General features: G+C 38.9%; 2 protein-coding genes and 1 non-coding gene across 3 annotated transcripts; 2 read left to right on the forward strand and 1 right to left on the reverse strand.

Annotated features, from left to right (window-relative positions):
• Positions 1-309: 309 nt before the first annotated feature.
• LOC139948678 (3-oxoacyl-[acyl-carrier-protein] reductase FabG-like) lies at positions 310-7973 on the forward strand. Its single transcript, XM_071946922.1, has 9 exons — positions 310-540; positions 1343-1482; positions 2564-2656; positions 3321-3459; positions 3959-3999; positions 4221-4290; positions 4659-4695; positions 5194-5260; positions 6109-7973. The coding sequence occupies exons 1-9, from the start codon at positions 501-503 to the stop codon at positions 6268-6270; spliced, it is 789 nt and encodes a 262-aa protein (XP_071803023.1). The 5' UTR covers positions 310-500; the 3' UTR covers positions 6271-7973.
• Positions 7974-9103: 1130 nt separating this feature from the next.
• On the reverse strand, positions 9104-9222 carry LOC139949319 (5S ribosomal RNA). The gene has a single exon (XR_011787547.1). It is a non-coding gene; the product is annotated as a 5S ribosomal RNA (ribosomal RNA).
• Positions 9223-20051: 10829 nt separating this feature from the next.
• LOC139948685 (actin, cytoplasmic) lies at positions 20052-24667 on the forward strand. The gene is made up of 5 exons (XM_071946931.1): positions 20052-20150; positions 21751-21911; positions 22327-22566; positions 22939-23185; positions 23452-24667. The coding sequence occupies exons 2-5, from the start codon at positions 21786-21788 to the stop codon at positions 23967-23969; spliced, it is 1131 nt and encodes a 376-aa protein (XP_071803032.1). The 5' UTR covers positions 20052-20150; positions 21751-21785; the 3' UTR covers positions 23970-24667.
• Positions 24668-25283: the final 616 nt, after the last annotated feature.

Here is a 25283-nt window from a genome sequence, read left to right on the forward strand (position 1 = left end):
TGCAAACAATGTCCAATTTTAATTTCAAGTTATTTTATATATATATATATATATCAAATAATAAACCACAAGGAAAACTGACTGGGTACATTTTAAATGATTTTTTTTTTTTTTTTTTTTTTTTTGGGGGGGGGGGGGGTTGTTTATTAAAACATTTTATACGGGGGGGTTGAACTCAAGATAAATGCACAATGTATTGTCTGAACATACGAACCATCAAATATGTAAAGAGCACCAGTGTTGCATTCATTTTGCTGGTACCAGAAAATGGCTTGTTTTTTTTGTTTCATGAAGCGTGTGACCCAAAAAAATACTAATAATGCGGCTCGTGAATTATACGGGTAGGCCTGTGTTGTCATAAAGGCTATTTACCGCGGATACATCTACATGTATATTTTAGATGTATTCTCCGTACGTTTAGAGACTTTGTATAGAACCTGGAACAAAAACGCGTGGTACAAGATCCTCTCTATCTCAACTTGCCGTAACTGCCTCCAAAAATGAGTTTTTTTCTAAACGGAAAAGTTGCGGTCGTCACAGGTAAGTCTACATGGTCTTGACTAGTAGACGGGGTTTCTTATAACAATGTGTTTGCTTGTACATCTGCTTATGTCTAGGTCTGTAACAAGCCTCTGTCTGTTTTACAGATACAGTAAATATACCACTATATATGTTCCTCCTGTCAGGGTGTTGGAGCATGAGACCAGGCTTTCTGCTTGTTCTCATCCTTATACTGTGGCTGTGCCGAGATGTAGAACAAAGAGCTACTCCATTGGCTTTTTCTCTCGTACTGAATCTCTTTGGAACTCCTTGTCTGGTGCATGTTTCCCTTCATCCTATGATCTGCCATCTTTTAAGAGAAATATTAATTCCTGTCTTCACCTCCACCGATGTTCTACATGTCTATGTTTTCTTCCTGGTAGGCCTTTACCATAGAGTTATATAAAAGAACTAGAGCGCGCACTGGCCTATATACGCGCCCCGGTATGCGAGCAGGCGGCCATTTTCTAAGTTGACAAAACAGCTGAAATAAGGATACTTTTTACAGTGTACATTACTTCAAATGGTGTTTTTCCAAAAAGCATGTTTTTTTAAATTAGCAACAGCTCTCCATATAGCTCTTTACCAAGTAAGTTTTTATGGTTATTAATTGTTGGAGTTATACATGTTAACAAAGGTATACCTTTACTTTAAAGCCTTTGTAAAAAAAGGCTGTTTTTGTTTTTCTTCCAACTTTGACGCTTTCGTGGTTGGTATTTATAAATATTTCAGTGCCAGCAAAGCCTACGTTTGCATGAAATTGTTTTTCGCTTTACAGTTCAACGTTTTAATCTTGTTTCAGGGGCAAGTTCTGGTATTGGTGCAGGTATTGCCCGCCATCTTGCCACTCTTGGGTGTAGTGTGGTGCTAGTTGGTCGAAATGATGACAACCTACGATTGGTGCAGACTGCATGCGAAGACAGGGGACTAGACGCCGACAAGGTTGGCTTCCTTTTTGCTTTTTATCTCCAAGTCTTGACAAACCAGGCCGCATAAAATCATAAAGCCAGTAGAACGAGCTAGTCAACCATACAATTAGGAAGTAGACATTCAACTTACGAAAAGGTGTAGCGTTCTGTATGGAGAAATAGAATGACCGAATTGAATCTGAGTGAGAAAGTACACACAATTAATTGTGTATGCACGAGATCGAAATTGAATGCATCAACAGCTAAAAAGACCGTAGTTTTAGTGGTTTATATAGCTATAGGGATAAGATGTATGTTGTTTAAATTGAGCATCGAACTCAAGCTCTGGTGTTTCTGTTCAGCAGAGTGTGGGTTCGAATCCCGGTCGTAATATTTGTGTCCTTGAGCAAAACACTTAACTAAATGCTTCTCTCCACCCAGGAGTAAATGGGTACCTGTGTGAGGGCAGAGCTGGTTCTTGTGGTTGGTTTAGCATAGTGCGCTACATATTTGGCGGCACAGGCTGTATAATCCCCAGGGAGCTGAGATGGTTTAAGGAATGATTTAAGGCCCAGTGACCAGGTCTAATAATGTGGAAGTGCTTTGAGACGCCCTTATGGTGTAGCGCTGTATAAAAACCGAATATTTTATTTTCATTATTTATATTGAATGTCTGGCTGTTTATTAATTAGTCTGGAAAACCACGGTGAAATCCTATACCATCGTGCCGTAATTATTGGTTTAAAGGCCTGAACACGTTTGTTGTCAAATACCAGTATTCTCACTTTGTGTATCACAACATATGCATACAATTAGAAGGCTGTGAAAGTTTGTACTCAATTGGTCATTGAAGTTGCAAGAAAATTGTAAAAGAATTTGTACAAAATATCGTGCTTTCAGATTGGAATAAAAGGCTTCTGGCCAGAAGTCTTCTATTATTTTAGTGAGAAATTACATCTTTCTCGAAAACTACGTTACTTCAGAGGGAGTCGTTTCTCACAATGTTTCATACTATCAACAGCTCTCCGTTGCTCGTTATATGCTAATATATTTTGAGTAATTACCAAACGTCTACAGCGCCTTTAAATGCCATACCTTTATTTCCATAATAACAGATTCTGATCGTCAAAGCAGACCTGACTTTGGAAAGAGATGTCAAGGAACTTGTTAAGAAGACAATAGAAAAGTTCCCCAAGCTTCATATTTTGGTAAGTGTTTTATGTGACTTTTTTATTTGTGTACGATAATATTAAATCTACTCACAAACTTCTGCAAAATTCCGGCCATGTCTCGCTGGACCCCGCTCCCACCCCCACCCCCCAATCATCCCCGCCCGGTGTTGACTTCCTTTGCGTTGTCTGCGCTTCAGCTCGGGTTAAATGCACTGGACGCCTTTGGTTTGACTAAAACCAGTATTCTCACGTGGTGTTTAAACCATCATAATGCTTAAAATAACAAAATATGAACACTTGGACTCAATTGGTCACCGAAGTTGCACGACAATAATACAAAAAAAGGCACCCTTTTTGCACAATTTGTGTGTTTTCAGGTGCCTACTAAGAGGATTCAGGCCCGAAGTCTTTTAAGATTTGAGTGAGAATTGCCTCTTACTCAAAAAGTTACTTCAGAGGGAACCATTTCTCACAATGTTTTATACTATCAACAGCTCTTCATTGCTCGTTACTTAGTAAATTCTTATGCTTACTAACAATTATTTTGAGTAATTACCAATAGTGTCCAGTGCCTTTGAAGGAATGTGAAAGAGGGATTCAACAATATTTCAATCTGAGAATCATTTCTGCATAAACGATTATCATAATATGTTGTTGTTATTTTGTTAAGACTTTGTTTCTGTCTCGATTACGTAATAAGGTAAACAGTGCAGGAGTACTTTCTTACGGTGGTCTATTGGAGACGACAGTGGACCAGCTAGATGCGCTGGTGTCCGGCAACATCCGTTCCATGTTCTTGGTTACAAAGCATTTTACATCTCATCTCGCTAAAACAAAAGGTAATGTTTAATGCCTCGTCTTTGAATAATGTGTGCCAATTTTAACTAAAGAGGGCGCTCTAACAAGTTTCAGAATCGCCTTATGTGTAATCTTTCTCATTAATTTTCTCATTAATCTCATTAATTAGTTCATCAATTTTGTCTGTTTGAGTGATAAGGCTGGGGAAAATACGAAGTAAAGTAAGGTTTGCGGTGACATCATGTAACATACATCTTTTGTGAGTCGTGGTGGCTCTCAGAAGAGCCGGTTTGTTAATCGACGTTTCGGGCAGGGTGTGCTCTGAATGTCTTTTGACAGACACAACAGAGTCCAGTATTCTCCAGAAGATGGTCAAAGCATACTGACCGAAGTCGAGCATAACGAACCGGCTCTTATCGCACCCCTGATACTAACAAACCAATATTTTACATGGTGTCACCATGTCACCACTAACGTTACTTACTTACTTATGTTTGTTAGGGGGGTTGTAACCAGAATTTCTCTTTGCTTTACTTTAAGGTTCGATTGTCAATGTGTCCAGTACTTCAAGTAAAAGAGCGGTAAGTAATGTAGTGCTCTCTTTTAAATGTGTCCCCCCTTAGATTGTGTTTTCCTAATTTTCCGGGACATTTAAAGCTGACAATATTTTGTTATTTTCTTCTGTATATGCCCACGTTTTATTAGAAAATTGACCTTTATGTTTTATGTTTTGGATTGTGCAATTATTCGCAGGGCGCCCTCTGTCTAACAATAAACATTAGTTTGTTTTCTCTGCCCGTAGTCTCCCGGTCTTCTTGGATACGGAATGACCAAAGCAGCTGTAGATCACTTTACAAAAACAGTTGCTATCGGTGAGTCTCATACCACTTCACAAAATAAAGCTATCATGGGACAATTTTTATAGAACAAGGAGGAACTAAATAATTGCTCTCTGCTGATGAGCAAAATGGAGTTGGATAGGCCTCTGTCATAAATTACACTGGTAACCTTATTCTTGCAAGCGAAATTATGTGCCGAGTTTTTTCCACTATGGCAGTTCCATGAAATGTTACCCATAATTGCTCGATCGGGCTCCATTTTACTTGTTGTCGCGTGTTTTTCTCTATCAATCTTTGCCCGTCTATATTAATCCTTTGAACTAATTTGTTCCAGGGCCCACTTTTCCCGGTTTTATTTTGTTTGTTTTTAAAAATCAATTTGTTTTATTTGGAACCCACAGAGCTTGCCGACCAGCAGATACGAGTCAATGCAGTGAGGTAAGCACACAGATATTCTTTATGTCTGTGTGTAAACAGTCATAAGTTTAATTTAAAAACATTTTATTGGAACTCTCGTGGACGCTAGGTGGCAGCAGAGTTATTCTGAAAATTATTCTCGGAAAAATGTGTGCATGTTCATAACCAAAAGACGTGTCCCAATGGTAGCTTCGGTAAAGCCATTCTATAACATGTTCTTTGCGGCCAACGACTATTCACAGAGCAGCCGAAGTCGCGGAGCAGACGACAGAAGAAGAAAAAAGGAAATTAGCCATTATGTCTGCTGCCACCAAGCGTTGTAAGGTATTCAAACTTGTGTCGACTGGTCCCCTGACCTCATCCTCAAGGGACAGGTATTGGTATGGATGCGATGCAAGATCGATCAGACGTGCAACTCTGCTGGCGCGTAATTTACGAGCCTCGAAGTGTGACGAGAAGTAAAAGTTTTTTGTGGACCTTTTTAATTTAAACTCTTTCATTTTCCCGTTCTTGTCATAGCCCTGGTCTGACTGTAACTCCAATTTACCAGAAAGCTGCTCCCAAGTGGAATCCAACGGATGAAAATGTAAGCATTGTTGTATGTTTTCAAACAAATTAAATTGTGTAGCCCTTTGCCATCTAACAACAAGCGCGAATGAGACCACAAATGTGGTAGGGCGCCCTCTGTTGAATTACAAAATATTATTCTTAGGTCTTGTACAGAAATCAGTCGCCAGTATAAAAGTCGTAATAAAATTTGTATTGAAAGAAACCCGTTCTACCCCAACTGCAACACAAAGTACTGGAGAAAAGATATCTGTATCACACAAACATCTGGATCAAAACGAACCTGTTTCGATGATGCATAGACTTGCCCAGTCCTTCATAGTTCTTCCAAGTCAGCCCCGAAAAGAGTTGATGTATTGCCTTCTAATTGGTGACTCTTTTGGAGGCCGACTTGGAAGGACAGAGCAAAGCCCGGTTCATACTGCCTGCGAATGCGAATGCGATGTGAATTTGACGTGAATTTTACCTAACAACCTTCCTTTTGCAGCGATATTCGCATGTGAGTTGATCAGAGTTGAACTGCTGCGAATTATTCTAGCGAGTTTTTGACGTCAACATTTGCTTCACCTTCGCATTCGCAGGAAGTATGAACTGGGCTTTAGTCTACATATCTGATATGATCGTAACAAACCTATTTTGATCACTGATCTCTAGTATACTCAGTCGGTATAATGAATAGAGATCAATGGTTTGGATCCAGATGTGTAGACTTGCTCTGTCCTTCCAAGTCAGCCCCCAAACAGTCGACGAAGCAACCTCTAATCGGTGACACAAAAAAAAAAAATGTTGACAATCAAGTCTACTTGACATCCGCCCACCTTTCCATTGGAATTCCCCCTTAAATGGTATCTGCTCATGTTTTACTAGCTTGAGGAGGAGGGGAGGCGTTGGCACCCACTGGGGCGAGCTTGCACCGTGGATGATGTCGCCATGTGTGTGGCTTTCCTCGTGTCCGATGATGCCAGCTTCACAACGGGGGAAATCCTACCAGTAGACGGCGGTCGGCACATCGCCCAGTCTCTGCGCTAGAGGGGAAGGGTAATCTGTCACGATGGTAGCACACTGATATGCGCGCCTACTATGTCCGCCATCTTGGGAGTCAAACTGTAAAGGAAGATTCAATGGAGACTTTTGAACTCTTGGTGGCAGCAGACTTGCCAGGTAAATGTCCATTGTTTACGTAGTTATAAGGATGCTCACGCATTACTGATGAGAACAATGGATTTTACCTAAGTAAGTCTGCTGCCACCAAGTGTCCCAAAAGTCCCCCATTGATCGCCATTTTAGAAATCAATGTATTCCATCGGAGGGACCAACTACTGAACAGTCTTGTGGGTCCAACTTAACACTGTTACTGCAGGGACTTACTTTTTAATAGGTGGTGGGGAACCAATTACCATGATTTCTTTAAGAATCATACTTTCATTCAAGCGATCCTTGTATCCCTTGATTTTGATATGTAAAATCATTTACTTTTTTAAAATTATTTTCAAATACTTTTTTTACTCAATACGTTCCCAAATCCTGTGAAGGTGCTAAAAGACATTGGACACTATTGGTAATTTTCTAAGACCAGTCTTCTCACTTGGTGTATCTCAACATATGCATCAAATAGCAACCTGTGAAAATGTGAGCTCAATCGGTCGTGGAAGTTGTGAGATAAAAATACCCTTGTCACACGAAGTTATGTGCTTTCAGATGCTGGATTTCGAGACCTCAAATTCTAAATAATTATGAGGTCTCGAAATCAAATTCGTGGAAAATAACTTCTTTCTCGAAAACTGTGTCACTTCAGAGGGAGCCTTTTCTCACGATGTTTATACCATCAACCTCTCCCAATGGCTCGTCACCAAGTAAGGTTTTATGCTAATAATTATTTTGAGTAATTACTAATAGTGTCCACTGCCTTTAAAACACAATGGTGTGTAATTATAAAACACAAAATATCTTTCTTTATGCAAATTGAGAGCAAACATCTATTAAAAAAAAGGTATTTTAATAATAGTAAAGTTATTATTGTTTACTGTCGTAGTCATTGGCTGACGCGTCAATAGTTTATTGAAAAAGGTGTTTAAACCCGTCATTTGATTTTGTTCTTGAAAATGACCCAACAAGAATATTAACACCGAACAGCGCCCTCAATGAGGTCTGAGAGTTTCCACGTGTTTGACCTTGGCGGCAATGAGGTTTGTTAAGATGACCTTTTCGTCAAGGGAACTCGGCAAACTCCCACAAGGGGATGTGAACCGTAACACCAGGCTGACAGGAGCCAATCTATCAGAATCTTTAGTTTAACGCCTGATTATGAAATGCACAAAATCAAGAAATTGTGATTCAGTAACTAGACGAAGGGCTAGTGTGGATGTGGGGATTGGTGCGCGTTCGTTTAACGTTGACGCCGATATCGCAATACTAATAACTGGATAAGAGATAATGTATTAAACAAACATCACTGTTTTGAACTGAAATTATTTGAACCCAGTCCCGCCGGCGATTTTGTTTTTGTTTCTCCTTTTACCACACGCTAACTTCGGGGCTACAGTAAAAGCAGTCTATTGCGTCCCACCATAGAGCAAGGACCAGGTTTGGTATCTAGTCCGACCTCCAGGCGGTCGATGTTGCGCCCTCTAACGGCGACTTATACAGTGTGCATGCACTGTCATGTCAGACTATTATTCCCCTGTCTTTTATGCGAAGGACATGTATTGGTGTACATGTATAAGCATGTATACGTTTGATTTAACTGTGAATCTCATGAAGGTCATGTGATGATGCGGAGTCAAAGGTGATTATGTACGTGGGCTCAACGGCAGAACTCGAGGTGTGACGTAAAGATGTTCAGGCTTTGTCCCATAATTCAAGAATAATTTTTTGCACTTTTAACGCAGTTAAATACGGACCACGTTGATCCTCAATCAATTTCAAAGCGAGCCTTGAGGTATGACGTTGCATAGGACGTGACTTGGAGTTACTTAATGTATTGTTTCCTCTTTTCTCGAAATAGCGAGGTCTCTGGAACCGGTTTTAAAATCTTGAAACGACTTAGTTTAGCAAATTTTTAGCACCAACTCATACACCATTAAAAAAAATGATATCAAGTTCTAAGTACATGTACTGGCATCGATTCTAATGAGAATAATCTTACATAAACTTGTAGTTGTAATTATAGTTTCCTTGGTATTTGTCAAGAAGGTTTAATTTGACGAAAACAACCGAAAACAGTATGTTCACCTTGTTTGTTATTCGGGAAGCGATGGCCAGGATATGGACTGCTGTTAGTTAGTGCATGGAGGTAAAAAGTCCCCGGAATTTTATGTTTAACTTATTTTTTTTCTTTCTCGAAAGACAAAAAACCAGGGCTTATTCCAAGAAGCAGTGACTTGGTTCGTTTTAAAGGCAGTGGACACTATTGGTAATTGTCCAAGTCTAGCCTTTACAGTTGGTGTATCTCAACATATGTATCAAATAACAAACCTGTGAAAATTTGAGCTCAATCGGTCATCAAAATTGCGAGATAATAATGAAAGAAAAAAACACCCTTGTCACACGAAGTTGTGTGCGTTTAGATGGTTAATTTCGAGACCTCAAGTTTTAAATCTGAGGTCTCGAAATCAAATTCGTGGAAAATTACTTTTTTTTCCGAAAACTATGGCACTTCAGAGGGAGCCGTTTCTCACAATGTTTTATACCATCAACCTCTCCCCATTACTCGTCACCAAGAAAGGTTTCATGCTAATAATTATTTTGAGTAATTACCAAAAGTGTCCACTGTCTTTAAAGAAATGTATCATTTTGTATTTGTGCTCGCCACTAAATGGGTAGAGAAAAATTAACTAGTTATGTGTAATTAAAAATAATCAAAAGCCTACGACACCCGGTATTCCCAAGCGGTCTCCCATCTGGGTACTGTCCGGGCCCGACGTTGCTTAACTGCGGTGTTCGGACGAGAACCGGTGTATTCAACGTAGTATGGTTGTAGGCGAGAGGAGATGGAAGTATTAAGTATTTATACTTATTTTGTCATAATAATTTTTATGTTACGCGATTTTGGTAAGGGTGGTTTATAATTTCCCTGATATTATTTTGTTGGGCAGAAGCCATGGTAATGTACTCGTTTTATGTAAACCGATCTAACAATGAATTTATGAATTTGCACTTGCACTGCATCGGGGCAATGACCTATAACCAGTGCACTGCATGCACTGCATGCATTGCATGCACAAACCGCCCGGCGCACTGCTCAGATTTAAAGTGGCTTCAACTATTTTACATGTGACTACACATTCGTATGTATACAGCTTCCTGCATGTCTACAGCATTCACAAAATGATGAGGTAACAGTATAAAAGTATATATTGACTTCTATATTAATGTGTCCATGATAATTGATACCATTCCCCCTCACTCGAAAGTGTCCTACAAACGCTTGTGTATGTGCATTGTATATGGATGTACATGAACTACATGTACATGTACAGTACAAGTACATGCAGACAAGAGCCAATTCACACGACGAGGGGTGGTTGCTGGGAATTGGAATCGCATCTGTGCAATATGACTACACCTCTAGGTTCACTTGGTGACAGTGTATGATTATAATGAGTTCTTTCCCCCTACAAAAAAATCACTAAACAGTAAATTTGTGAACTGTAAAACAGCCAAATTAGGAACCGATGCCTCTGAAACTCTGAAACGAGTATCGACCACCGATAAAACCACATGCCGAATGCAAGCGTTGAGTTGCAGCCCTAACAATGAATAATTCATTGCGTAAATTTACATACATTTGAATATGTAATGAGCGTACCAGGAAGAAGGAAGGATGTTCACCGTAAAGCTTGTCAAAAGGTGCGGCCGATATTGGGCTCTCTGTAGTTTATATAGGCCTAGTTGGATTATCCTATTTTTCACATTTCAACCGTTGTAAATGACAGGCAATGGCCAAAAAACTCTTTGAGAATGAAACACATTTTGATCTGAAGTAGTTGTCTTCGCTATCTTTGGCTTGTCAGTCAATGCTAATATCACTTGACTAAAATACACATGTATGAATACATGTACATGTACATACATTGAACATGCACATGCATTGCACACTACATGAAGAGCCTAGGTACAGTACATTGTACATGTATGTTCATGTTCAATATTCATTGAAGAAAATCCACTCATTGTGTTCCTTTGCTCTATAAATGTGAGCAGGTAATTTCAACAAATGAGACGTGTACACAAATGTATTAAATGCACTATTGTATTATAAGCCCCATTGATCGATTTATGGCTGTATGTTGTTTGTTTCCCAACGGCAGACCAATTACATTTCCGATGCCCATATTTGGTTGATTAAGTGGTCTAATGCTTTGGCTTATAATGTGAATCATAATGTCCATATACGCCCAGTTGCTTTGCTTATAAAGGTACACTCATGATACTCTTGTTTATTATTATTAACCTCAATAATTTTAGCAAGAACGGCCATTTGACCGTTGGACCCTCCGACCGCAAACACCACAGACACGCCCAAATCGTAACTGGTGACGTCATCATTTACATACCTTGCCCCATATACCTTGTTGACATTGTAAATGGCATGGGAGCTATCTTTGTGATGCCAAAGATCAAACTAATAACTTCTACCAAAGTCAATATTACTTATTTTTTTCGCACGGTTTAGGCCTAAATGCTATCTAAAAAAAAAGCTGTCCGATAACTTGCCCAGTGATTCAAGAATTTAGACGCGGGAAAAATCAGGGCCTACCATAGTGATAACCCGTTTATTGAGTATTGCACTTCTCTGTCACAAATAAAACTAGGAGATGGATGCCATCTTTGCATCAACAACAAACAAGGTAAAAATTTCACCCAAAGAGTACGGATTCGTCGCTTTACAACCGGGTGTAAAAACTAAATATTACACTTCATATGGGGCTGATGAAAGTGGTTATCCTACTCATGTCTACATGATGTATACTGCAAACCCTACTATAAATTGTATATCTCCACCATGCAAAGTTTCAAATTCTACTCGTACACGGTGATACTGAAAACTTTACTAGATTGTATCTCCGCATGCAAATTATTTCAAATCATACTCAGAATGTATGGTGTTTACACAGCAAACCTTACTTATTAAAACATGGAGGAAAAATATATAATTTTTCAAACAAACTTAATGAAATGGTACTATAAAATATTCTAGCGATCAAGATTTTTGAAAAGCAAATTTTACAATAACTTATTTCCTCCATGGTTGTTGCAGAGTGGTACTTCCTCAAATTTAATGGTGCTGTTTTGTCGAAAACCACACCACGCAAAACGCCATATAAGCCCGCAGGTAGACAAGTCACACCACAGATGTATGCTAGACAGGGAGCGGTTCGCTACACAGCAAACGATATACGCGGTATTATAAAAAGTCAATTGTGCAGCTTTTTCCCGAGGTTGTCATTATTTTATGACTATTAAAAGAACGCTCTGGTGACTTTAACTCTGGAGGTATTTTCCCTCTCCGTGCCCATCCCCTTTTGCCAGATTATTAAACCACACGTCACCACTCGGATGACTCTTGGGAATGACGTCACTTTTGAAAAGGGGGGTTGCCACCGTGCACGGACGATCTTCGCGGTTCGCTGAAAATGACCCCCGTGCTCTGGGCACTGAGAATGGGTCGTGACTGTTATTGGAACGGTGACCTCAAGGTCTCAGCTTTCTGAATAGTTTTCGTGGGTGTAGTTTCAATAAACATTTATTTTTTCAACTTATCGAATGATGAAGTTGAATTCAAAAGGAAAAACAGCTTCTTGTAATCGGGTTCGCGAGGCTAGATTTAAAACTCAGGGTGAAAGAGCATGCTTATTATTTTTGCACGACTAAAGATGATTAGCCTACTTATATAAATTCAGCCGTTTTTGTTTTTTTTTCGTTGGGTGCACTTGTTCACTGTTGTTGGAGACAGGTAACATGACCCATGACCCATGACCTAGATGTTTCCTCAACTTTAAAGCCATGGCATAATTTGCTGCGTCAGAAAACTCCATCTTTTTGGTTATCCCAACTACAATTCTGCAGATAAAAATTCTACTGTAGACCCCCAAATCACCATATTATTTCGATATCAGCAGTTGAATTAAGCGTGTGTACAAAATACGAACATGCACACAAAATCCTTGACAAAGACCAAACCATCTTAAGTTGTCTTCACTAAAAAGTGATTGCCCAAATAAATGAAGTATATCTAACTCTTCATTTGATTTGTAACAAAATTAATTGAAAGAACCAATGTTCTTTTCCTTACAACTTGACATCACTAACAGGGGAATACTAACGTTGTAATCCACACTGGTTGGAATTTGGTTTCACAACTTTCTTCTTGAATGGAATTGTTTGTCTGGGACCATGGAACCTTCGGGGTATAACAACTCATTCACAAACCACTGACCTCGAACAGACATGGGTAGAAAAAAATGCATTATTAACCGACCTTCTAATAAAGCCCTGTTGTATTACAAGTGAAATCCTTGTTTGGCATTTCGTGAAGGCCGCACGAAGCGTCGACAAGAATGTTTTATTGCAAACCGAAGTCAGAAACTCGGTCCTTTGGTTGTCACAACACCTATTACTGTGCGCACCAATAGAAAACAACCAAAAATGCTAAATATTTTTCAAAATGTCGCTCAGCAGTTTGAAATCACTGTGACCGACATTGCTCCATTCTATAAAAGGAATCACGAGACTAGTTCATGTTTATTCTTAAAAGTTTTTAACTTTAGAATATGAAAGGGAAATTTGCATGTTTCATTTCAACCGCCATGTTAGCATCAGCCACTTTTCTCTTTTTTTGCAATATGCAGCGAAAGTCGAGTTTGAAGAATTAGACGAACCAATCGAACTGATGTGATCAAAATAGAGAAAATTATGCACACGTCAAATCAGCCTAGATCCATACTGTTCATTTTCTTTGATTATAAACATTACAACAATCCGTTCGCTATATATGCACTCCGTATAATTGCCGTGTTTTTGATAGTATGGAAATACATGTGATTTGAATTGAATTGAATTGACTTTGAACCCGAAAACATTGTAAGTTGAACGTTATACCGTAGAGAAATTCATCTTTTCCTTCCTCCATTACTCAGTTTCTTTTTTGTTAAGTATCAGAGACTCAGATGTTGAGCTTTAAAGCTTGAAGGCAGGAACTTATCTCAGGTTCGTGTCCAACACCAGTTTCCGGGAGCAAATTGTTACCCAACCTGATAATGTGAGACCCATCGTAACTCACTGTCACCAAAAGCCATGCCAAATTATAGTTATGCAGAAATTTTTTTAAAGTAAAATTAAAAGCAAAACATTAGCAAAGAGATGCCTTTTCGTTCACTCAAATCGAAGATTAACGCATTAAGAAAAAACATATAGACTCAAAAGTCTAGTCCCTCAACATGTTGAACTCATTCAGATAATGAGCACTTTGAACCGTGGTCCTGGTTAGACTACAAGACTTGCATTCAGTCGGTTATGGGTTCGAATCCTACCAAACTAACCGCTGATTTCACAACGACTATAGAAATTATCAGCATTCGTCCATATTAATGAATCTCAGTTTGGTTTGTGTATCAATTTATGTTTGTATGAAAGAGATTGGCTGTTGCCAGCTTGTGTTTTCCGAGTGGTTCACTTGATGGGAGGATAATCTAAACAAACAAACAATAAACTAACTTCATAACAAACTCGAATTTGATTTGTGTATCTACTCAGTAAATCCGCACCAAGTTTGGTGCGTTCTAAAGTGATCCCATCTCGTTAGGTCACGTTTTATAAACCACTTGTTTTGGGCCGCCTGACATAAGCTTTGGAATGCGGAAGTGTTTCAGATGGGACTTTTTGGTTGTGACGTAGTGGTCTGGGTCACGGGTCACCGGGGTCAAGACGCCGCCACCCCGTCTACCTGTGGTTTATGAATGGGTTGAGAAACCACCGTATTCTCTTGGGAAACCGTGATTCATGGATTCAACAACAGTTTTCTATTATTTCCTTCATGGTTTCACCATAATTGCTATATGGCTTCACTGACACGACGAAAACATCTCTTATTATTTGTTGCAGTTATATTTACCATCAGCATTGGAACTGTACGACAGATTTCTGAATCTAGCGTTTTATTTTGTGGTAATTGCGGATGTTTGTTTTTTCTCCACGGTGGGGGCAGTGTGGTATATCCATAGCCTATTCTTTTGTTTACAAAAAGACTGGTCTTGTTGGTCCTTTGCCTTTTTGGCAGGCAAGCTATAGTGGTCATATTATGGGAAAGTTTACGTTTCGGTGTCATAATTTCTACATCGATTCAAGGGTGATAAACAAATAATAACCGTGCAAGTTTTGAGATGTAAGAGCCCCCTTCTTTATATCGATAAAAGTCAGACAGCGCAATCTCCAAAGTGTTTGATTTTATGTTTTCTTACTTTGAGCTGTGTATAAAAGATGCCTGCAGGAAGTCCAGGCTCTGTGGCTCTTTTGTATAAGCTTGTGATGTCAGAGGGCAAATGGTACAATACAAAATACCAAGGTGTTCTCTCATTGGTGAATAAAAACTTAACAACTATAATTTTGACCAACCCTCAATTCACTCTGCAGACCTTTTATTTTGAAAGGGGTAGCAATGATCTCGATTCCCTATTGAGGAATTCTGCTAAGCAAAATACTAATGCAAATTCCGGCATGGAGCACAGGGAGTCGTCGTATATGAAAGAATACGTTTCTGCTTTGAATCTTCGTCTCCGCTAAGCAAAACGTATTCTGCAAATTAGTAAGAAGTGATGCGAGCTCAGTTTTCTCCCTTCAGTTTCCTGATTCTGGTTGATATAATAACCCCTACACTCAAAATTATCAACAGGGAATTTACCCCCAAATTCCCCTTTGATCCCTAGGTCTATGTAATTTATTAGCCAGGAAAAATGGACTCGGTCCAACAAAAGGAGTTTAAGTGGTGGACCGATAACAAATGATAGCGGAAGATAAAATTTTATTTCAATACATGATATCACAAAATTTTTATAGTTTTAGCTTCGGCCACACCGGGTTCAAGGGTCACCTATAGAACAACAACAGGAGTGGCCACTGGTGTTTTGATGTCTTTAAAAAGTAAACAATAAACTGTTTTTTGTATGGGAGCGACTCTTTCTGTTTGTAGGAGTTTTAGTGCCCTGGCCAAGTTTCATATTGGTTTCGAGTTGACTTTACCTTTTATGGTTCGAGGCGGAGTTTGTGCATCTAATTTGCATATAATTATCATGTATAAAGTGAACCTTTCCTCATACGTCACTTCTGAAAACAAACTTGACCGAAAGTTGTTCAAGGGTGAACGAACCACAAGAACATCAACTTACAAACGGAATATTTCACTGTTTTAGAAATGATATCACAATTATTTTCACGATAGATTTGTATTCGAAAAAAACTGTAGACAGTTAATGTCTACCTCCATTTGGGTGCCACATGGTTCGGGGCAAGCCAGTGCACGTAAAATAACCCCAGAACACTTATCGTGGAAGAGATACCCGGTGTTTCTGGTTCACACAAGCACCCTTGTACACAAGTTCCATAACAGTGATGTTCACTTCACGAGGCCTTCTCTATTACCAGAAATATATAATGTTTGATAAGGTTTATGTATACATGATTGTCTAACTTTTCTTGTAGATGTTCTGATTAGGGTATTAGGCTACTTTCCTTCTGTCGTTCGGTCACTTTTTTTTCTTGGGGGGGGGGGCGGGTATATTACAAAAAAGTGGGTGCACTGTAACTAGTATCATAGTCGTTAATTGAAGATTAATTTCTCAGTTTCATATTGAAGTTGTTTTCACAACTATATCTATTTGTTGTTGGTGTATTTCTTACTTCAACTGGTTGACCCAATATAGAATGAGAATTTAAGTGTAAAAAAAAAAAACACAACAAGCCATTTTGAGATATATGGTGGACACATAACACTAAAGGTTTGGGTAACTGTGTATGTATTACATCCAAACCAAATGAGTACACTCCTTTACAGTCCACCATCCTTAAAAAGGCTTATTCTTCTCGCAATGTAATTTAAACCTGTCTCGTAAAAAATTTAGCCACTTAATCTGGGAAAATACTAAGGTGGTCATTTGATCTTTTACTACGGTTTGAAAAGGGTGGATCCCCTATGGATTTCCAAATTATGTTTTATGATTGTTGGATAGAGAACAAAGGCAGGTTCGGCTGGGCCATGACACATCTCTTCCCCTCCAATCTGTTTTCTTCATCCATGCTCCCACCATCACCGAGGTGGGGGAGCTTCACGCTCTGAACACTCCCCGGTCTATTTCTGCCTCCACGTTTGGGTGAGCCTCGGTTGACTCATTGTGGACTCAGTCGGGCATAATTAAAGGGATGTTGTGATGTATATTGTACTCTAGAGAAAGGACCTACTGAGCCATCTTCAGTGTACGATTTGAAACTTTTCGTGGTGGGAGTATGATCAGTGCCATAGAGTTATATGATCAGTGCTCAATTGCTATACTCAGAAAAGTATTGATTAGCAGAAACAGGTCACCCTAGCCGGAATACAAGTTTACATTGTTGTGACTGTGTCCCACTTAATTTATGCTTATAGCAAATACATTTGTCTAGCAGTATTTTCAGCTTAACAGCTTGATTAAATTGGGTCTCGGGTTGGGTTTGCCTTTAGTCCATTATAGCCCCATGTGTAATTCTCTTTGGTTGGTGTTGGTTCTTTCTCAGAAACCAACACTATTCAAAAGAGATTCACACATGGTGATAAACCACGTGTTCTTATTCCTCCATGTATGACCTCATTTGATCATCTTCATTGTATGGTTCATTTATAGTAAGACACATTGGAACATCGTATTTTCTGACACATACAGGAACCAGACTACTAATTGCACTCGCAGCCTCTTTTTGGTTATGTGGTTTTTTTTTAGATGACTGCTATCAAATAATTGGTCAAAGGTTGTTTAAAAGGAGTCATTCCTTGATAATGAAGTAAAATAAACAGTTGTTACAAAACAATATTGTTGAAAGAAGTTTAGGTCGAGGTTAAAAAAATCAGTACTTTTGTCAGTGATTGATAACATTGAATCTGTCTTCAATGCGTTGGGATGAAACCTTGTGAATATTGGTATCATTTGATAAGTTTAGGAACAAGAAAGTCTCCTGATGATGACTAGAGCAACCTAGTCGAAACGTTGAGACCAATAGTTAAGAACTCACTCCGGTAGTGAAGTTTAAAACGTCCCTCTGTACTCCCCAGCCGATATTCTTCCTTGTTCTTTTCAGAACTGAGAAGTCCCGGGAAAAAAATCCCAAATAATCTACCCCACGACAGCAGAATAAAAACAGCAAGACGGTTCTCCAAAGAACAAAATCTACCCACACAGATGGTGTGACCGCAAACCAAATATATAAGAAATTAATAATTATCAAATATTATTATGAATATTCTAAGTAATGTGTATATTCCCTTTAGTGTATCTCATCCGACGTATGAATCACGTCTCAGCTCGCAGTGGACCAATGAACCGTGGCTGATTCATCCTTACACCATATGTCATATACCTCAATCTTAAGTTACACAAATAACTTAATTGAAAAATAGAATATCAGAAATGAAGTGATAATTTCATTTTAGGAATACACTATCCTTTATTTTGTTGGTTCTCTGCCTTTGGGTTTTATTTTAATTGTTTTTTTTTCTGCCAGGTTTGAAAAACGTTTCGAATTTTAGTGTTAATAATTTTGCAATACATGTGGAGTGAATTAATAATGCATCAACATATATTTATTGAAAAACTTTTATAAACATAATTAAATAAGAACATGTAAAATATTGATTAGATTCTCAGACAGTTTCACGCCCCATTTCCCCTCATATGGGCCCAATTTCACAAAAATTTGAACAAAATAAAAAAATAGCGAAGCACAACAAAACAATTATTACCAGAATAAGCTTGTTTTTACAAGCATGTCGTGAAAATAATCCCTGCTCATTATTGCTTTGCAGACAATGTTAAGCAATATTTTCTGCTGTATGAAATCGGGCTCCATCTTAGGGGGGTAATTAAGGATGCGTGCCCCTTTAAACCTATTCAGCCACTTCTTTCTACACAGGATCCCTATCGATTAAAGGGGCTCCTTACCCAGAAACAAATCTAACCACATCCTCATCGTTATCTTCAGAACACTCGGATGCTCTTTCCTTATTGCTGGGACAAATTCCACTAACGGGATGTCCCGGTTGAATTTCCTGCTCCAAACAGGAAACACAGTGCAGAAAAAAACTTTGCAGAACGGTAACATAATAGAAGATATGTGTGTTGTGGAAAATAAGCTGAAGGTTTCTTCTTACACGTTTAAACCCGCTAGAATTATTCAGTGTTTCCTTGTCTTGAATCCATGCTCGAGTGGGCTTGAAGCTTTACCCAAACTTTTCTAAGGGGGAGATAATGACTTGGTTTTGCCATGCACAGAGCGCTGTCCCTTGCTCTATGGTTTGATAATTCACACCCTGATCGCTTTGTAAACCAGTGCAATGGCATAGAGCTGCTTAAGCACATAATAATGCTTCACATTGTTCTGCGAAGCAAAAATGAGCAGGATACCATTTACAAATTGTACTTGTTCCATAATAGTTTGACTGGTATACATTTTCTGATAAGCTTAATTTTGTTATGCTAAGCTACTTTGTGTGCTTTTAAGCAGCTCTGTGCAATTTGGCCATGATCAATTCTCAATGAATTCTACCTCTATTTTATAATGTACAGAGATACAGAGAAATGTACATGTTTCCTTGTACCAAACACAAACATGTATAGTGTTTTACGAAAAGTGCAACTTCATGCTGAATTCACAGCTGATGTTTGCTAAAACTATTACTTGGTCTGTACATGGGTTTATCTGACAGTGGTAGAGCATCTTTTGTAGTTTGGATGAGTTGTTTGACGGTTAGGAATTGTATCGATTTCTTGAGTTCTGTGTCCTTGAAAACTTGTGTATTTTTAAATTTGAATTCTAGTGTTTGGCATTTTGTATATCAATTATTGAGGCATCGGTTGGTGAGAAAGAATAGAACATTTGGTGTGATGCAACTGGAAATTAAATGGGATTTAAAAAGATAAAAACTGTTACTACAGTAGGCCTTTCGTAAATTTGTTCTTCAAACAAGGAAACGAATATCACGGCGATTGCATGACATGGGGGGAATTGTGTGCTGACATGTATATCACATGTAAAGCCACATGTTGTAAGCTTTCATTTACATGTACAGATTACGTAAACATACATAGACAGGAAAACATTATTTTCTGATGGTATTTTTATATTTTATTCCAATTCCCCAGATCCATCAACACTTCTCTTAATAAGCAAAACTATTAAATTTCACCCCCAGATATAACCACCTTGCAAAATAGATCATGTTTTTAGACATTAAATTGTACCAGGGCCCATGTGTACTTGTATTTCCTCATTGCCAAATGCAGCCGAGAAAACGCCCACATTTCTTCCTGCATAATGACCTTCTCTGAAACTCAAAAATTCAGAGGAAATATTTATAATCTACCCTATGACCCCCGTTGGGGGAACTCATTGAATAGACACGCCCCTAATATCCCATAGTCCAATTAGAATCCACCAGCCTGCATATTATTGAGAAAAGCGAACAAAGCTGTGTATGGTTATTCAAATGAGCCCCAACCAGGCTCTAGAATGTGACCATATTTGGTAATGCTGTGCGTCGCACTATCACGTGGTACGATAGCCGCGCATATATTAAGGGCTGCTTGGGCAGACACCTGTTATTCTCACAGTCACCGTCTAACCGATAAGACACTCTGGAACTTGGAGCTCGCAGTAGCTTTGGAACTTTGGTGAGTTTGAAATATTTTTCATGTTTGGATCTTCAATCAAGAAACAAATGGTTCTGTCTACATTGTAATCAAACATTGCTCACTATTTCAAATCAATATAGATCGTTGATCATGTCAAGTGATTTAATGTTGAATTGCTACGAATCTCTTTTAGTTTTACCTAGTTGTACATTTTTGCAGAAGAATTTGTCCAGTTTAAAACAGAGTGAGATAAATCAGTTGGCTGTAAACATCTCAAGCAGCAATGTCATGAATGTTTAATTTATTGGATAAATGCATTCAAATATTTTCACTTGATGTATTCGTATTTGAGTCGTGCATGTGTCATAAACACAAGTTGTATTATTTAGAAATGTTAAGGAATGCTACAAGATTCCTTGGGCTGGAGCAGATTTTCCATTGGTTTCATGCTTTGAGAATGCATTAAATTTTCGAAGATCGAGTTCATTTTCATGCGAAAATATTTCTCTTAGCAGCATGCATAGCCGTAGGTCGCCATTTTACCTTTTCCATTTGGTACAACTCTTAATCATGTATAAAAATGAGTCACTGGGGTTTACTCGAGGCGTGAGATTTAGGAATGATTCACCCGAGCCGGTTGATCATTGCTCTGACTCATCGCACTTGCATTTGAAAGTTGGTCTCCATTAATTATTTATGAGCGGTTATGCAGTTTATTATAATCCTGGAATTTTACCAAGCAATGATTTTTTTGGAAAGTTCTTTTATTCTTGCGTTTGTTGGGTGGTTTAGAGCTGCTGAAACTTTTTTGCTCAAATTTGTTTCCGTCTGTTTGTGGGGAACAAATGTTTTTTTGACAAATACATGTATGAGAAACTTAAATCGAGTAGTTTATATAAATGATTTATAGCACCTTGGAAAACAATCTACATTGTATATAGAATCCTAAAACAGCTCTGTAATTTACTTGGTTGTTAAAATTTGCGAAGAAATCTACCATTCGAGTCCATTTCCTTGTCAAAAAATTCACGGCGACAACGCCCATTTTTTGATAAGGTAGTCTAAGCCCACGCTACAAGCGATCATGCCACCTGCTCCATGCTCTCATGCACACCGGCCGGCTTCCCCAACACACGTGGCTTTCCACCTCTATCGAGGCACACCCCATTACCGTGCCTCGTGTGGTGGCTCGCCATTGGTCAACAGCCGCATCATGATTAGCATAATAAAATATTCATCAAGGGGGCGTTGGCACTACCGTATTTGGTCATATTTTCTGCTTGGTGTGTTCGCCTGGCTGACTTCCTTGTTGCCGATAGCGTGGTCCCAAGTCAACAAAAGACTCGGAAGATTTGCATCTATTATCGGGGTATGGTTTGCTTCCTGTTTGTAGAGCGGCGGATATTGTTAAGTTTATCTCGCCCTCCTCCAAAATTATCTACTCCTTTTGAAATTTTGTTTGGGTGTTTTTTTATTCAAGACTAAATAGGTAGATTTACATTGCGTTATGCGTGAAGCAACTTACCATGGGTTATGTGATAGTTTGGGTTTGACAATTTGGTTCTACTTGATATTTTTCATGTGATAGGTACAATGAATATTGTTTATTTATTCCGCAATTGTTCTTTTTTGTTTACAGATTCGTACAGATAAACAAACAAACAAAAAAACAAAATGTGTGACGAGGATGTTGCCGCTCTGGTCGTAGACAATGGCTCCGGTATGTGCAAGGCCGGTTTCGCCGGAGACGATGCCCCAAGAGCTGTCTTCCCATCCATCGTAGGAAGACCCCGTCACCAGGTAAACCTCATCTCTCATTCTTCATCAAGAAAAATATTGCTGAAGTCCGAAGACATTAAGTGATGTTGCATTATCCAAAACCATCAAAAGCTTTCTTGAAATAAGTTATTCCCCAAATCCACCCAAAAGCTTTCTTGAAACAACAAGTTGTTATCCAAACGCTTTCTTGAAATAAGTTATTCTGCCAAAACCATCTATGTATTTTCGTAAAATCAAATAGAAATCTGAATAAATGTATGAGCATAGTTGCATTCTTCAAAACCATCCAAAAGCTTTCTTGAAATCAGTTATTCTGCTAAAGCAAACCCTTCGATTGGAATTTGAACTGAAACCTGTTGATGTGTTTACTTTGAACCAAAGCTTTACTTTGTGTTTTCATTTTTAATTAAATACCTATATAATTGTTTTCTTGTAGGGTGTGATGGTTGGTATGGGACAGAAGGACAGCTACGTGGGAGATGAAGCCCAGAGCAAGAGAGGTATCCTGACCCTAAAGTACCCCATCGAGCACGGTATCGTTACTAACTGGGACGATATGGAGAAGATCTGGCATCACACCTTCTACAATGAGTTGCGTGTGGCACCAGAGGAACACCCCGTGCTCCTGACTGAGGCCCCCCTTAACCCCAAAGCCAACAGAGAAAAGATGACACAGGTGAATATCTTGACGAATTTCTCAAACTACATTTCACTAAAGTAATGTCCCACCAAGTTATTTCTGAATTTGAATTTCTCAACCAGCAATTCACTAAAACCAAAGTCCCACCTAGTGTTTCTGAAGATACATTTCTCAACCAGCATTTCACTAAAACGAAAGTCCCACCTAATTATTTCTGGAGTTGAAATTCTCAATCAGCATTTCACTAAAACCAAAGTCCCACCAAGTTGTTTCTGGAGTTGAAATTCTCAATCAGCATTTCACAAAAACCAAAGTAACACCAAGATGTTTCTCTTGACTCTTTGACAATAGCTTTAATTTAAATGACATGTTTGTAATCAATTTTTCCTTTTGCTTTGTTTGTTGCAGATCATGTTCGAGACCTTCAACACACCCGCCATGTACGTTGCCATCCAGGCTGTACTCTCCCTGTACGCCTCTGGTCGTACCACCGGAATCGTCTTCGACTCTGGTGACGGTGTCTCTCACACTGTGCCCATCTACGAGGGATACGCCCTCCCCCACGCCATCCTCCGTCTGGACTTGGCCGGTCGTGACTTGACCGACTACCTGATGAAGATCCTCACAGAGCGTGGATACTCCTTCACAACAACTGGTGAGTCTAAAAATAATATATAAATTCCCTGTTTTTCCTTCAAACAAATCCCGATTGTTTTTTTTTTTTTCACACAAAATTTTAAACTTGTTATCGAAACTGAAGTTCAAACAAAGTTTGAATTTGAAACTGAAAAAGATAGGACACCTGACGTGTTTCCAGCCATGATCCTGAACCTCAAATTCTTCTGACCTTATAAAAAATTGTTCGACCTTGCAATTACTGTTTGTGCATATTTTTAAATATATCTTTCCTTCACTTTACAGCCGAGCGTGAAATCGTTCGTGACATCAAGGAGAAACTCTGCTACGTTGCCCTTGACTTCGAGCAGGAGATGCAGACCGCTGCTTCAAGCTCCTCCCTGGAGAAGAGCTACGAGCTCCCCGACGGTCAGGTCATCACCATCGGCAACGAGCGTTTCCGTTGCCCCGAGGCCCTCTTCCAGCCATCCTTCTTGGGAATGGAATCTGCCGGTATCCACGAGACCACATACAACAGCATCATGAAGTGCGACGTGGACATCCGTAAGGACCTGTACGCCAACACTGTCCTCTCCGGTGGTTCCACCATGTTCCCCGGCATCGCCGACAGGATGCAGAAGGAAGTCACAGCCCTTGCCCCACCCACAATGAAGATCAAGATCATCGCTCCCCCAGAGAGAAAGTACTCCGTATGGATCGGTGGCTCCATCCTTGCCTCCCTGTCCACCTTCCAACAGATGTGGATCAGCAAGCAGGAGTATGATGAGTCTGGCCCCAGCATTGTTCACCGCAAGTGCTTCTAAACAAACTGCCCCCAAAAGGCATCACCAAAGACTTTGAACCTCTGGTTCCTTTTAAGTCTCGATCATAACACCTTATTTGAGACTCGTTCATAACCTTTTACTAAACTTGCTATGATCAACATCAACTCAAAACTGTGCCTGATATTTTGTTCACTGCACCAGACACCTCCCCGTTTTGTTGGCGTATGCGTCTGTTCTATAAAAACAATATTATAACACATGGGCTTTAAAAAGAAGTAACTGCGGCCCGACACTTTAACTTATACTAAACAAACTCTTTCGAGTTATAGTTACATTTGGTACTAATTGCAAACGAAACTGAAATGTCGCTGAAACAACAACTTGCAAAAAAGAAAACACCTTCTAAACCGACATTTCTATTGCGGTTTGCGAAGAGTTGTTCTGATACAAATTGGCTCTGGAAAAAAGAAATTGGTTAAATTATAAACAAACTCTTGCAATATCTTTCTCTGCAGTTGGCCGTGTATACGGTCACTGTGGGTTGGTTTTGTATGAAAGATAAACAGAACAACTCTGAGCTACGCAAAAAAGTTATTTCTTGTAACTTGAAAACTTGTATATTTAGATAAATTTTGTTACTGGTGAAGGCAATCGTTTAATTTGTGTACTATTTTGACTGTTAGCAGGACACGAATGTTGCTATGGCCAAAAAATAAAACAGTGTAATTTCTTTGTAATCTTTGAAGTACTTGTACATTTATTTATCATGTGTATTTAGGTCGCGAAAAAATAATAAATTAATTAGGAGAGCAACACAAGTTATGACTTGGTAAAGGGAAAGAACTCCAGAAGTTAAACTGAAAATAATGATCTAATAGAAATAAAATTATTTATGAATTGGCATTTAAAGATGGCGTGTGATAACTTGGGGGAAACTGGAAAAAATTGGAATATTTATTTGAATGACTGTATTTAAATTAAATAATCAATTAGCAATTCAAAGATGAGGGATAATATTTTGGCAGTAACTATTGAATATATGGAGTGATATTTAATTGAAAATTTTGGGAAAATAGCACAACAAAATTACATGAATCAGAAAAAGGTTTATCGTACTCAATTTTAGTGAGAATAGAAACGTTAAACAATAATTATGTGTTGCTAAAACGGCTCTTTAAACGTGGGCCCTGGTAACCGATGTTACAAGGGTTTCTCGAGCGCCCTCTCTTGACATTACTTTTGCAGCGTCACAGCCGCGGGAAATTACGAACAACACACAGAAGTATCCTTCTTTTTACAAAAAGGGAAGTTATTCAGTATTCTATATTATAAATAGGTTTAAGAGCTCCCCAA

This window comes from Asterias amurensis, chromosome 16 (assembly GCF_032118995.1).
Source record: "Asterias amurensis chromosome 16, ASM3211899v1".
NCBI lineage: Eukaryota > Metazoa > Echinodermata > Asteroidea > Forcipulatida > Asteriidae > Asterias > Asterias amurensis.

Bases quoted from the DNA above. Each gene is read 5' to 3' on its own strand.
- LOC139948678 (XM_071946922.1), top strand. From the start codon at position 501: ATGAGTTTTTTTCTAAACGGAAAAGTTGCGGTCGTCACAG. The intron at 1,483-2,563 runs GTTGGCTTCCTT...CCATAATAACAG, and splicing joins GGGGACTAGACGCCGACAAG to ATTCTGATCGTCAAAGCAGA. The intron at 3,460-3,958 runs GTAATGTTTAAT...CTTTACTTTAAG, and splicing joins TCATCTCGCTAAAACAAAAG to GTTCGATTGTCAATGTGTCC.
- LOC139948685 (XM_071946931.1), top strand. From the start codon at position 21,786: ATGTGTGACGAGGATGTTGCCGCTCTGGTCGTAGACAATGGCTCCGGT. The intron at 21,912-22,326 runs GTAAACCTCATC...GTTTTCTTGTAG, and splicing joins TAGGAAGACCCCGTCACCAG to GGTGTGATGGTTGGTATGGG. The intron at 23,186-23,451 runs GTGAGTCTAAAA...TTCACTTTACAG, and splicing joins ATACTCCTTCACAACAACTG to CCGAGCGTGAAATCGTTCGT.